Raw genomic sequence first — 15924 nt, 5'->3', positions numbered from 1 at the left:
AAGATTTCCAGGTGGTGTCTTTCGTCAGACCGTCCCCTCCAGGGGCCTCACCTTCTCCACTCCATTTCCACCAGACGAGTCCCACTGAAAGATCATGTCCCAAATTTGGAACGGTCCTTTGGAAAATAAAAGCTTTCATCCAGAAAAATGACAGTATGACTTCATTGAGCCCCAAAACACTATTTCCATCCCATCACAAACATCCAGATGAGGTTTTAAAATATTTCTAACGAAACTCTAACTGTCGTCTTCATATTATAATACTAAAATCCACTCGTGACTTGTTTATTGTCTCGTTGCTATTCAGACTTCTTCCATTAGTTAACTGTCTAGTAAAGAGGCCTTCCCAGCATCCTTTTGTATGTGTTAATACACAAGGCGGCATGGCATTTGACAAGTCATTCTTCTTCGCCCTCCCTTTTCGTGAAGATGAAGAACCCCAGCGGAATGTGGTTCCTTGTAGTTCATGTGAAAACGCTGTGTGCCCTGCCCTTTTTCACCTCTGTGGCTCCTTCACACTGGGCTCTTACTCTGGCACAAAGGCCTGCCATTGTTTTACCCTTTGCTTTCTGTTGACGGCAACCTGCTGATTCTTAAAGACCCCTGGTATCACATCTGAGTGAGGTTTTGTAAAATATCTTAATAACAAAGACAACTTTTGAACTCAAGTTAGTGCTCTGAGTGCATTTGTGTGATTGATTTAGCTTGAGACCTTCCTCATACCCAGAAAGAACCTGAAACTTTTTTGGTGATTTTTGTGTGGGTATATAAGGATGTGTTTTTCAGTTTTGGCATTAAAGCAGATGTTTGACAGATATTTCCATTTCTCTTAATCCTCAGAAACATTATCATACATACATTCAGCATGTTACCAGTGAGATTTGTTTCTCAACAGCTGCCGACACATGATGAACAGACATATTAACAATGTATAATAATACTAACAATGATAGTATGTCTTAAGAAGAGACTTAAAAGTGGACACTGATTCAAGTCTGACACTTGGTCCCCTTTAGTTTTCATCCTGGACACTGGTACAGATAATAGACCACTCCCAAAGGATTACAGATTACACACTGATATGGGGATTTAAATGTTTAAGATGTAGTGAGGAGCCAGGGCTTGAAGAGCTTTAAAAGTAATCAATGAAATCTTAAAATCAATCCTAAAACAGGGAGCCAGTGTAAAAAAAAGCTAAATTTGGCATAATGTGTTTATATCTTACAGTAATATGTCACACTGTAGAGGTCTTGGTTCCTACATGGCTGAAACAGAATTAAAAGAAATAAAACTGCCACTATCTGTATGAGCTATTGGGTTAGCCATACATAATGACAGAACATGAACAGATGTTATCTAAACTTTCAGCTGTTGTGTGATGCTGATGGATCCAGAAGAAACAAAATGAAACCTATATTAAGTAGGACAAGACAAGTGGCTCTAGGGCAATCTCCCTGCTCTCCACCTCAGCTCCCCCTACTGGGTTTGAATCTCTGTGAATGTGGATAAAGAACCCCTGGAGCTGCCGGGAAAGAACATGGCTTTTGCAGGCATTTATGATTGATGAGTGAGATGCCCTTGAAGCAGCAGGACAGACATTACTCTCCGTCACCCTGTAGAACGAGTAAGGACACTTCTGCTAGGATACTGTAAGCCCTGTTAAGTACCACATCGTGCAGGGCGAACTGTTGGCTCCTGCACTTCACTTATCACCAGAGTCATGTGGCTGTCTGCTTAAAAACATCTCACACTGTCACTTTATAAAAATGCTGCTACATTGTTGTTGCTTCTGCGCTGTTGAACCAGACCGGTTTGTGCAAATGGTTCTTGGTCAGTTTTAAGATTAAGATTTAAGGCTGTTCTTGTGTCATCACTGTGTTGACAACTCTTTTGTTCTTTGATATTATTGGTCCAGACAGCACATGTCAGCACCCATCACTAAAGACATACTGTGGTAACACAGCCAGTGAAGTCTTTAGTCGTTTGAACACATGCTCGGTCACTCCCAGCTGTCTCACTTTACACAGTGGCTCCTGAGTTCCTCTGGGAATTAGCCATGTCGTCCATCTCCGCAAAGCCCTCTGATTTATGTCTGCATTTGGAGGTAGAGAGAAATGTGCCCACTTCCATCATCTCTCCTGGTCTGTGACTTACTATGATGCTGATAATCGCACAACTTGTTTTTTCAACCAACAGTGATGGTTTACCAACAGGTGTCAGCATCATCTGTCAGTAACAGATCTTAATAGATTAAACCCACATTTATACAATATATTTAACATGTTTATTTTAAAAAACTTTTTTATCTGCTTTTACTTCAGCTCTTTCCAGTTTAGTTATCCCGCGCTTTTATGTGTCACTTTGATTTACTAACTAAAATATGCTTCAAATATGTCCCATCAAAAGAAAACTGAGAGAAGCCTGGAGTTAATGCATTCATCTGGGTAACCTTTAGCTGCTACAGTGTGCTCATGACTGTCAAGTTTTATGAACAGCAGCAAGTGTCATGCAGATGTTTTTGCCCTGTGTTTTACTTCTCAGGCTGCAGACACAAGTCATACTCTAATGTCTGTTATACCTTTCTTTTCTGGATAAAGTTTTCATCTGTGTTATGTTATATTCTCCTAAGAAGATGCTATAATATGATTAATAATCACAAGAAAATAACTAACTTGTTTTGAAATAATAAAACTCCATTTATGATATCAGTGTTCAGTATCTAAATGAAAAAGAGCTAATTCTGCTGTTGAAAGTAAAAATTGCGTAGCTGATCATGTTTTGATTGACATCTTGAAAGCTAGCAACATTTAGCAGCACCATCACTTAACATGTTAAACTTAAGAAAGACTTAAACATAGTCATAGTATATATAAGGCATACCTTATCTACATTATATCTGTGAATAGCTACTTATTTCTGATTTCACAGTCACTGAATTTTGAATGAATTTGTAATATTCTTTGGATTTATTATAATGTGCCTAAGACCCAAAATTTTTGCAAGTGGGGCCAAAAGGTCGCTTTTTCATCAATCTTTTGATGTCGAATCAGAATCCGTAGTTTGAATCATAATTTTTTTACTTCCTGTAAAATGTACTTAAGTTATAACCAAATGGTAACAAAACATGGGGTTATATAGACGCTGTAACTTACTGTAAGTTATTGTTGACTAAACCCAACAGTGCAGACAGATGTTAAAATATTTCAATAAACACATTGAAATTTACTAACTAGTCTAGTGACCTGTGCTATGGACATTAATGCTTCAAACCAATAGGTTAGTTTTTTCTACATCATAATTACACTTAACCTAACCATTTAAAACAAATGTTAGTAGAGTAGAACAGTTTTTACTGAGCTGTTTTATTTATTCTTTTGGAACAAGAACCTGTACAATCTGTCTGAAAAGTAGATGACATACCAAATTAAGATCAATCATGGTCTAATATTCTATAATTGTCCACGTTAGTTAGAAGGTCCTGTGTTCGGAGGTTTCCAGAGGCTACATAGAGTCTACATAAATGAAGGAAATAAGATTAATTTCACTAAGACTTGGCACTATCTCTGTCTCTTGACTTCAATGCTTTCATTGTTGCTGATGTCTCTACAGCCATTTGAATATAATTTATTATGCGAACACCTGTTAACACACTTAAAAAGTGAAAGAAGCTTGACCTTCATATTAATAGTACGTAGATAAAATGTAATCCACTGAAACTACAGTCCTTCAACTGTTCCCTCAGTTATCCATCTGACAACTCAATGCTAGATGAATCTACCAATAAAGAGTGTTTTTGTGTGATATTGAATTGCAGATGGATAGGATTTCTGACTTCAGATTTCAGACTTTGATGGAGGAGTTTACGACTTCCCTAATGGAGTTCGGCTCGCCCCTTCCCTCCTCCCTTCATCCCATTCCAGCTTCCTCCTCTTATGCCTCCAATTTTACAGTCGACAGATAAATCCTTTTCATAGGCAGGCCAGAGAAGTGAACTTACACTCCCCTTATGAAAGGCTTTCCTCACTTCCTGTAGTAGTGGCTCAAGGTTCAGGGGGTGAGTGGGCTGTAGTAGTGTCAACAGTGCAGAGCTAGTCATTCTTTAGACCAAAGCCCCTTAGGAAAACAAGAGCGGGCAGAATATTACGTTTCCTAAACTCGCTTGTTCATGGGAATCATGCCCTGCAGTAGAATAGAAAGGAGACCAGAGGATTCATTTAATCCTGTGGTTCATATGGGAACGGAGATATCTTAGGTAGGTGCAGATATTGAAACAAAGAGGCCTCTTTGTGCTACTTTCAATGTATTACAATAGAATTTGCCTTAATATATCTTGGCATTATTGAACAAATCTTCTGAAAAATGGATGAAATGGTAGTATATTTTTCAGTGTTTGTATTTTTGTGTATGGGACCAGTTCATTGACAAACTTATGTCCCCTGCATCACCTTTCCTATACATCTTAAGAAACACAATAAGCGTCTTACTGGAGGATACTGGGAACGAGACATGCGAGGGTATGTACAAGCACACACAAGGGGGAGGTTCTGTTTGTTTATCTTCGGAAATGGCTTTGTGGGAATATCAGATTTGTCCCGAACTGGCACACAGACTGACATCACTTCCTGTACCCAAACCTTGGCGTGGTACCAAAGTTTGGAAGGCAACAAAAAGCATTCTTTGGAAACAGAGGCATTTATCTCTAGTGAGATAGGAAAGGACCACACTGATAACAAGCTGATTCTATTTATGAAGTCTGTCTTCATTGGAAGTTGAATACACACAGCCCACCTGCCAACTGCCAACCTTTTGACTGGAACAGATGCATATTCATATTCAGGAACTGGTTCATACACATACGGTTTTAACTGTCGTGATTTCCAGCGTGAATATTTTTAGGCAGATGAAAGATTTGCACCCAAAGAGGTTTGTTAAATCTATCTTCATATTGCTTTCTTGTACAAGATGAAATTTTGTTCAGTAAAAAGTTTAGGTCATTTCATCTCCTCTGACGTTTTCTCATGGTTGTATTAATCAAAGACACCAAGTATGATCTGGCATTAAAACTAATCTTTTCAATTATATCTGAAAATGACAGGTTACTGAATAACTAGTTCATTTAGATCCTTTTTAAGAAGTGCAAGACAGCAATAGTCTGTGCAGTTACATAATATAATGAGATTGGGTTCTTCCCTTCACATATATCATCACTGCACATGGCGTAGCTTTAAGTCTGTGGCAGCTGTAACAATCTGCAGTATAATAATCAATAATTTTTAGAATGACAATCTGCTGGACTCTTAAAACATATCTGAAAGAAATATAGTTTCTCCTGTTGAAAACTATCAAAAGTGTCTGGTGACACTGTAGCGTGGGTCTGTTTAAGTATGTCAAAACTGACTATTTATACAGTTGAGTCCTCCTCAATTTCAGATGAACTATTTTTACTCTTTGTCTTTCCTCATACACTATGACATTTAAGCCTAAATGAAATTTCATCATATAATGTATATAATGTAATGTATAATAATAAAATGGGATGATTAATATATTTTTACAGAAAACAAATTCCTCCTGCACATGGACTTCTGTCCTGCCACATCCAGTGTTACTTTTATAATCAGTCTGGCTATATTATGTGCTAATCCCCAAAAAAGGCATAACTGAAAAAATAAACATTTAACTGGGGAGAAATGGAAGTGGGTCACGGTGTATATCACTCACCTTTGTTAATCTTTCATGTTCCTTTACTGGATGTGTAGAATGAGTCACACTGTTGGAAACCCCAGTCATGAAATGTGTACAAATAGACTTCTGTTAAATAAAGGTAACTGCATGGTGCAGGGACCCTGTTTAAACACTAAATGAAACCTTTGAAATTAAATCTACTGAATAGAAAAGATTAGTCTTTTCATGCAAGAGCTGAAAAGTGAACTTTGCAATATTCTGAATATACACTCACAGTCAATGAAAACTTTGAGACCATATTTTTCGACATAATTTTTATTTTGAAACCCTAAACAGGAATTTTTTCATATGAATCATTTGTTTAGGATATTGGCATACAGAAACAAAAATCTAAAGTTTCAAGAATAATTTCAAAACAAAAAAACTTTACAAAAGAAAATGGCACCTGCCAAACACAGTCACAACAGTAGTGGTCCTGGTTGTCACTCTCTCTCACCCTGGACACGGTCTATGGTCAACAGAGCCTGTCGTGTTGTGGTGTTCAACCAGGTTTCTGATTGTGGGTTGGGAACAGCCCATACGCCTGGCTGTATCATTGTAGCTCAAACCCGTGCCCGGAGACGTTGTTCATTTGATAGACGTGGCATGATGCCGTTCACTGGACTAACAATGGTGGCCTTTTTTGGGCCTTTATAAAGGCCTTCAAAACCAATCCTCAAATTGTGCAGATACCCACTGAGTATTGCTCAATGTGTATTTGGTCCACTTTTGCAAAGAGACCAACCCATGTGCAATGAACCGTGACAACATGACAACTCATCATTATCTCAACTACCCGAGCACTAAGTCATCAATAAATCCACAATGAATAATTACAACCCCCCTACAAGTAGAAATATGTATACATTTCTACCTCAAAGTTTCTATTGACTGTCAGTATATTTCTAATAATTCATAATATTCCAAATGGCAAATAATCTTGCACTTAGGGCCTTTTGACCTTGAGGGTCCATAAAGCCTTTTACAATGTGCCACATTTACCCATTTGCACACACAAACACTCACACATTCACACACTGGTGAAACAGTCACACAGAGTTCAGTTTCTTACTCAGGGACGTTGTGACACATGAACAGGTGTCAGGAATCGAACCACTAACCCACAACCTACTTTTTATTTGATTTAGTTTATGTGTAACAAGTAAAATTGACATGGGCACAGTCTTACTGCCTTCCTGAAACCATGCCCACCTACAGTCTGAGTTGTTAGAAGTACTGATGAAACATTCTGACATGAGTATGTCTGACATTTCTCCTGCCTAATAAACTCCCACTCACATCTCACTTCAACCACTGGTACATGTGGTTTTTTACACCTGTGGCATTCATCATAGTTCTTCATTTTTATATCTGCCGCTTTGCCCTGTGTCTTACATATTTCTTTTTGTAAAGGGCAAAGCTAATGTTAAGGGCATGATCAGGATTTTTGGAGGACTTAGATGCTGTTTGACTTTTTGATGTTGTGGTTTGACCAAGTAAACTGCACAATTTTGGACCTATATCATTACAGCATTTTGAAAATAGCCTAAAGAATTGCAAGTCTAACATGCTTCCTGCTATACAGAAAACCTCTGGGCTGATATGGTGCCTTTCTCTTTTGTGTTTTCTTCAGCTAAGGTGCAGGGAAAAAACATTGAGATGCTGCATCTAAGTATTGTATTGGTACTGAAAACCTTAATGATGCCTTTTCTTTTTCTGTAACTAGCTATATAAAGCCTGATCTACTTCTGATCATTTGTTTGCTTCAGATATACCAGTTGTTAAAAATACTGAGGCCTATTATAAATATCTCCTAAGATGTGTTTGTGTGTACGTGAAACACATAGTGTACAGTTAGTTTGTGGAGGCACAACAGCTGCATTGTCAAACAAACACTGTCACCAACCAGTCTGATTTTAGTTTGATGTATTTTAGATAATCAGAAAAACAAATAGCAAATGTGAATCTCTAAACATAGTATGGGTGTTCTCCTTAACGCTTTTTTCTGAGACTGAGCAGGGTTTCCTGTATATTAATTTTATGAATTATGAACATACTTCAACCCACAGCAGGACTTCCTTCATAAACTTGGGTGGGATTCAGAGGATGAGTGGATGTTGAGTCTGTTAGACCAGATCAGGTGAGGGTGTGAGACAGTGAGGTCTGTATAAACCAGACTCACTTCCCAAGAAAAATTATTCCTTAGAATTTAGTGGGGATTCGAGATTAAATCGTGACGATGTTTCTCAGTTTAGAGAAAAGCTGTCTCGTGGGTGCAGGGCAGACACCTGTCAGACTGTGAGCTATCCAAACTTCTAGGTAGGAGGTAGGTGAGGTACGTAGGTAAGGTACCCTTCCCGTGCGGTCCATGTGTACCTCACAATTTCACTTTGTAGGCGCGCCTGGAAATAATAAATAGACAATATGTAAGCACTGTAAGAAAATAGTACCGTACACTGCGGCTAACATGAGCACTATGCAAAGACACATACAGAATATTCACAGCTCGCTTCTAAAATCCTTTCTACCTGTGATTAAAACAGCTAAAGGCCAGACAAGATGCCTTTGCACCTAAACTCCCAGAGTCAAGCGCCAGAGCCACAGCAATAACGAGAGACATCAGCATTTTTATTGCAGCTGATATGAGGCCATTTTACAATTTTGCACATATTGTTTGCACTTAAAAAAAAAAGAAATATTTAATTTTACTGATGGAAAGAAGTTCAACGGTTAAAAGGGCATGCTTAGGTCATGCATGAATGCAAGTTATAAAACATTTCAAAATGCACCTACATTGTTGTGTAACTCTGTTAAATAAAAAATTATGTTTGTCCAGTCATATAATTTGTAATTTTAGCTTTCTTGAAAGTAATATAAAATATTGTGTCATTCTCATGAGCCCAATATCATGTATCGTCCCATCTCGTGAGCTGAGTGTATCGTCACACCCCTAGGATTCAGTTAAGATATAGGCATTAGTAGGTAGGGCTTTCTACCAATAACATTTGCTGTTCAGCGTAAAAGACCACTGGATAAACATCTATATTCTTGCTAAAATGGTAAGATTTTATTATTTAATCAGGCCTGTTACAAATTCTGCAGTGAAGTGAAAATTATGACAGCGGTACATGGGAATCTGTTGTGCAAGAAGTGTAGTGATGACCAACTGTTATCAAGGTGTTCTTTGAAAGACAGAATATAAAATCTACCTATGTAGAAATGATAATATAAACAGTAATAAACATTATTTCACATATGACTTAAAGAGATCAATTGTACGCATCTCTTCACTGTTTTCAAAATTAATCTGACAAACCACTACTACATTTTAGAGATTACATTTACTGGTGATGTATATGATTTACCATTACATGTAGCTGTACATGTTGTGTTAAGGAGGTATTCATGGTATAGCCTGCATAGTGTCTGGTGGGCTCAGGCTGGACTTGTTTTTCAGGCGTTTTTCAGGGTGAACAACAGCTTCTCTCATTACTTGGCTGTGGGCGTTCAGCCTGGCCAGCGAAAAGGCACTAGTAGCAGCTGGACAGGACGTACTCTGTGCTCCATCGATGACCAGGGAAACTAAAAGATGACTGGAGAGGAGGGGAGACAGAAGCTTAGTGGAGGAAAGCGGGGGAGAAAGGCAGGCAGACAAGGTGACAGAAGACACAAAGCTGGCTGTGGCAAGGCCAACAGATGCAGAGGTTTTTTTCCGCCTCTATAACTTCTGTCCTTGGAGGTTCTATGCTGATGATAATAGCATGTGTGATGGGATTAAAACTAAATGACTGCTGAAGGTCTATTGTCTTTTGTTAAGAAATTATTTGAAGACACACTATAAATTATTTACATGCTTAACATATTTACAATTAAGGATTTCTGTGAGACAAACTGGTTTGTCTATGACGGACATGAATGTCACAGTCATTTTATCCTACTGAAGGTACTAGATGTCACATGTTTTCCAAAATGGGAAGGGTTTATTTTAAGACCATCTATGTACACAGCGTATTTCTTAGCTCTATTTGTATGTTATATTTCCTTACTTCCTGAATATAACTACATTATTTTATTATTATTTTTAATGATAGTGGCAAAAAAATAAGGGTTCTCTGGGAACCAAAGTAAAGTTGTGATAATTCATTCACATGCTATGAGTATGCCTTTTCACCAGTCATAGCATTATCTTCAGTGTTTGGTTTGTTTGGAACTGTATGGCTATTCCACAATGCCCCACTGATTTGCCATATATCTGACAGTTCCAGAAATTATCTTTGTCTTTAATAGAAATCCAATACTACCATATTGTCTGTCTTTAAAGCTAGCATAGAAAGTATACACTTTTATACAGAGCTGAAACCTGGATGTGACTCATTGGTATCTAGACCAGAGTTCTTATGAGAGGACAAAACATCTCCTGGTGAGGCCCCCTAATGAAGACAGACATCTATGGAGGCATTCCACAAATCTACTATTGTTGCACAGTGTCAGCCGTGCTTTACTGGATGCTGTTTCCATGCCAAAGACCAGTTGATTATGGATGTTATATGATAGCAAGCCCTAACATACAGAAATGACCCAACTATGTGGTTGATGTCATTGCTAACTTAATGCAACAAAAGGAAACCTGAAGATTCCTTGTGAAAAGTGTGACGTAAGTGTGAAGTGTGAAGATAAATAGAATATTAGCTATTAGTCCAAGACCAAGTTTTGATGTCTTCTGTCTATCTACCAATAGTCAAGTGATATAAGAGTAACAGTTGGTAATAAATGAGAACATTAAATAGTACACAAACTTCTGATTTTGATAGAGACAAAGGAGGTGCTGGATCAAACCTTGAAGCTCCTGTGTGGAAAAATCCAGCGCAAATTAGGCCCTGGTCTCAGGGATTCATTTGACCATTGATCATTTGATGGTGGGGCAAGGTGAAAGGCAATTAATTCACAAGAAATGTCCAATTATCTTCAGGGCGAACTGATTTTCTGTATCAAATTCCATCAAACTCGAGCAAGTATTTGTCAAGTTACGTGCTCCGGATCAAAATTTCAGATAGACCATTTTACCATCTAAGGCTCTCTTTGCTTTTGTGGTAGTTTTTTTTTTCCTTTGGTGCCTCTATGCTGTTATATTTTAAGCAATGAAAAAATATCAGGTTGTTGCCCAATACGTATTGTAATCTTTTGGCAGTCTCCCAGAAATGACTGCGTTTTTCTTTGTTTGTCTGGCAGTTGTTTGTTATTCTCCATGTGTGAGGGGAAAAAGTGAGTTGCCCTCAGACGTGTTTGTGGGAGTGAGGTGTGATGACATGGCTAGAGAGGGAATAGGCTCTTGTCCTCTGGGAGGAAAAGGGAGGGGGTGTGGGGTAGGCGGGGGTTGAAATACTGATGCACCACAGGTTTTTGCCATTAAGCCTGGTCCTTTTATCACTATAGCCAGAGCTTACCATGTTTTATATGTATGCTCCGAATAAGCGCTGCAAAGAATAATGTCTGTGGTCTCGGAGTGACTTCATAAGCAGCAGAAGACGGCACAGAGTCCAGGTCGAGACATCTGTTGAGGGTTCAGGGTTTGTCTCAAGAGACAAATATGGTAACAATAAAGCATCTGTGTTTTTCTCACAACAAGGAGAAGGGAGGTTTGCCATACATGATCTCTGGGTTTATGCTGATCTAACATAAGCTTATTGCACGGTACAGAAAGGGAAAACAATAGCTATGTGTTCTGAGCAAAAAAAAAAGAAATCTTTCCCCTTTGCTGTACCCCGCTGCTGAGACACAGTGTTTTTGGAGTCATTTGGGGAGAATTTAACATTGTTATCTAGCTGTCTTTCACTTAGCCTTTAATTATTTCCAAATGTTCCATCTGATTGCTATTGGCAACCTTTGCGTGTTTAGGCATGATGTGTTTGAAATGTGAGCAGGCCTTGGCTGGCACAGACCTATGGGGTAATATACAAGGTCTGACCTCTAACAAAAACGCTGGCCACATCTAACTCATGTAGTATACATTACTTTGGAAAGGAAAGGAGCTGTTTGGAGCCTTCATTAAACCTTTGACCTGTGTTTTTCAGTGATATTTGGGTGTAAAGTCCCTCCGTGAATGTGTTTAAATGGGTCATACTGATGTGAAACACAAAAAATGTTTACAGGATGAGAAGCGTCAGGATGTGGTCATGCTTCTTAACCACCTGAGAGTCCATGGTTAACAAAAGAAGCATCACACATCTATAACACAACAGCAAGTATAGATGGTGAGGGCAGACCTGTGAACATAAGTAAAAGTGTTTTAGCCAAGTAGTCCAGATGTGCACAGATTGCTGAGCTGTTTATTGCTGCTTACTGCGCTGTCCAACAGGCCAGCAGACAAATGAAGTTGGAAATACCACAGAGTGTCCTTAAATCCTGCTGAGTGCTGCTCTATGTGAGTGACCAGACTCACAGTCTGTGCAGTGGTGACTGCTGTGTTGAGACTAAAGGAGAGCATCTGCTATGACAACAGAACATTTTGATTTGTTTGTTATTGGTAGCTGTCAGAGCAAATTTGTTTTTCTGATTTTCCCTTGAATTGAAATTCTTTAGCCAGTGACTACTACTACTTTAGCTCTTGGCTCTTTGTAGATTTGATGCCGTGCTAATGAAAACCAATTTTTTTTTTTAGTTACATTAGTTGAACTTTCATCAGCACATAGATTACATGTGGATGAATTTACTCCAGACCTTTATTTGTAGTTTGTATTAGAACCAAACTGATCAACTGAACCAGTGTTTTGGCTAAAATCCGTAAACTGTAGATGCTGTATATTTGTAGTAACACCATGCCAGAAATGAGTGTGCACAGTTATTAAAAACTATTCAAGGTAATCTTGACTAAAATATTTATTAATGCTATGGATTACGGGGAGGAAATCAGGAATAGCAAATGTTAGTAATGAAGGAGACTGATAACTGATATTTAGAACTGTTATACTTTTTTATGTAAATGTAAAAAACCTTGTGTCAAATTTGAATGCTGACTGAAGTATCAAACTAAAATTACATTTGATAATCAGTTTTCATAACAGGCTTATGTATAATAAGTGCTGTAGGTAAATAAATCTTCTATTCTCACTTATTGCTTATGACATATATCCAGTCAGATGGTGCTGTTGATGTGACGTCACTTGAAACCACAAAGCAGAGACTACAGATAGCTTGAGGTGGCTTCATAAGAATCAGATTTCATCTATTTTATCTGATATTGCATAAAAAGAAATAAATGTAAAATTAACAGAATTTATTTTGAGCTGATATCTCTAATAACAGTAGGATGCTTGTGAAATAGCTAACACTGGAAAAACAAAAAGGGCATAGAGCTCTGACAACTGTGATAGTCAATAAAATTAAATCTGAATGGAAAGAATGCAAAGAGGAAATGTAAAAATACCCACTGGTGGCATGTGACCTTTTAGAAACCTTTGTGATTTGCTCATTGCAGTTTCAGACATTTTAAATGAATTTTAAGTAGTGACGGTATACAGTATGAATTGGATCATGACACACAGTGGCACACAGTACTGTTATACTGTTATGTTAAAAACAGCCAGGGTCTTGCCCCATCGCCAAGACAACGTGTATAAACGACTACTCACACAATTTACAACTCATTATGCACTTAGAAAAGGTCAACTCTGACCATGCAGAAAAGATAAAACAAGTGACAGTATACTTTGAATAAAAGTAAGAGTATTATGAAAATAGAACAATGTATGATGGTTACATATCTCAAAATACTCAGTCTACAAGATGTTCAGACTGTGAATAAAAAGTAAATATTCATACCTGATTTTCGCAATAATGCTATTACATACTCTATGTCTATTTTTTTCATTTATCATTGCTCTTTTTCACTTTTCACAGGGCCCTTGTTCCGCAGCCCATGTGAGTTGCTGCCGGTGGGAGTGGGACACCCAGTGCAGGCCATGTTGAAGAGCTTCACCGTTCAGGCAGGTTGTTCAAGCAGGGGCACCACCAGCCTCCCCCAGGAGGTCCACATCATCAACCTGAGAGGACATGCCCCTGAGACTCCAGACAACACCCCAGCAGAGGTGAGTCACACTCAAAAACAGCATATTTTTCAACTCTATATATGCTAGATTAGACAAGAATTTCAATGTTATGAACTCGCATATTCAGTTATTTTCAATTAATCCATCAAAATAGTGTGAAAGATAACCTACCCTAAAAAAACTATGTCATGACTAATGACACATAGCTCTCTTCAGGCAAGTAGTAGCAGTCATTAAAGTAGTACTATATTCCATCTTCCTTTTTGTTTTCAGCAAATCTCTTTGTCTCTCTCCTTTAAATAAACTTGGACCTTTTCTGAAACCTTCTAATAGTGTTTTGTGGATTGTCAGTGTTAAAACCACTCCCCATCTATAACATGGTAAGTCTCGTCACCACTTGCCATAGTTTTAAGATGAATCATGGGCCCAGAGCCTTCAAAAATCGCTGCGTCTGGATTTTACACTGTGTCCCACGTTCCCATCCCCCTCAGTCACAGCAGTGTGAAAAGCTGCATGTATGGACTTGCCATCGCAATTTTGCCACTGATGCTGCTCAGGTTTAAAGGTTGCTAAGGCCAAATATACAGACACACAGTCAGTATGACTACTCTGCATCAGCCGCTGGCTTTGTGCTGAAGGTTTACTACAATAACATGAATAAGACATCTGTTGTCAAAACAAACAACAGGATTCATCTTTTGTTGTAGTCTGCCATAGTGTCTGTTTTTGTCCATTTTAGGGGGAACTTCAGTTGGACTTCATTTGTTGTAAAAGTTGAGTAGCTAAGTAGTATAAACCCTGTAGTTTTCATTTACTTGCAAGAATACAGGTGCATTAGGGCAAGTGGTCTCAAAAATATTCAGTGTAATTATTGGATAAGTTTTTCAATAAAGTATCTAGTTTAAAAGATACAGTAGGACCTTCGGGGGATGTAGTTACCATAAGTTGTTAGAATTCAAAACATGATTGCCTCTTAGTGGACTGTCGGTAGAAGTGTTTCGTCTATATACAAATGTACCTGTGTCAAAGTGAATTGTGATTAGACACAGATTTTCACAAGTTGGTTTCATAGGATAAGGTTCAAATTTCAGGAATTTCTCAAACCCAGAAGGAAGTATTGAATGCTACAACAATCAACCATATGGGGTCCTGTTAAAGCTTCATACAGCCTTTGAGATTCACTGTCAGAATCTTTACTTACTTTCTAGAGTCTCTGCTGCTGGTACTGATGAGAAAAGTAATGTTCATTAATATATTCAAGTGACACTTTTTTTTTATCAGGCATTAGTTTCTTTGTTTTCCACACTATTTGTTGTGATTTAAAGCAAACAAATCCATATAATCATGACTAAATAGGTTGACTGAAATTAAATAATGTAAAGCTCTACTGACCTATGCATGTTTTACAGTCCAAACATTTGTGCTCTTTCTATACCTTTATTGTTTCACAAAATGGCACATATTTTTTCTTAATTCTTTCTTTGTGTGTAAAATAATTTGGTGTGCAGATGACCTCTCACGGTATTTTTATTATGGATAGCCTCGTGAAGTCTCTAGTGTTGGATCTGTAAAATCCATCTCCCCACATCGATTTATCTTGCTTTTGGTATCCCATCACCTCCATGGTCAAGTGAGGATTTATGCGGAGGAGGCAGACATCCAGCTGTCTGTCTCCCTGCCTACAGCCTTGGCTGCAGAAGGTCAGCCCAGCTCATATTAAGATTAGGTATCCCTACAGAAGCTCCTTGCATGACTCGAGGTTGCTGCTTATGATTAGATAAGATCCTGTAAAGGACAGAGGGACACAGTGCTTACTCTGGTTCTTGATGGGCTTCACAACATGTGACATTGGCACAAATTGTTCCCCTTTTTTCTGCATAAGGTTTGGCCTTCATGAGGACTGTGTGGGAGGGCTAAAAGGGCATCAGATTGTGGCCTCATTGAAGCAGTCTGACCCTGATCTTTTAGGAACACAGACAGTGATAATCCATGTGTGATAAACTGTATGTACTATGTTTGAAATTAAAACTTGAACCACTGGTGAACTCTGGATACATCAACACATCCACATGTGATATGAAAGGTGGCTAAACATGTCATTTTACTTTTAATTAAACTCAATAGTTCAGTATGCATCTGTTATTTTAAGTCTGAA

General features: G+C 38.2%; 1 protein-coding gene across 1 annotated transcript in view; it reads left to right on the top strand.

Annotated features, from left to right (window-relative positions):
* tgfbr3 (transforming growth factor, beta receptor III) overlaps positions 1-15924 on the top strand; it is a 71550-nt gene that overhangs the window by 11398 nt on the left and 44228 nt on the right. The window contains exon 3 of the mRNA XM_030132958.1: positions 13621-13808. Within this exon, the coding sequence (XP_029988818.1) occupies positions 13621-13808 (188 nt within the window). The remainder of the gene's footprint in view (positions 1-13620; positions 13809-15924) is intronic.

Source organism: Sphaeramia orbicularis, chromosome 4, assembly GCF_902148855.1.
Source record: "Sphaeramia orbicularis chromosome 4, fSphaOr1.1, whole genome shotgun sequence".
Lineage (NCBI taxonomy): Eukaryota > Metazoa > Chordata > Actinopteri > Kurtiformes > Apogonidae > Sphaeramia > Sphaeramia orbicularis.
This window is presented reverse-complemented; position numbering and strand designations above follow the sequence as displayed.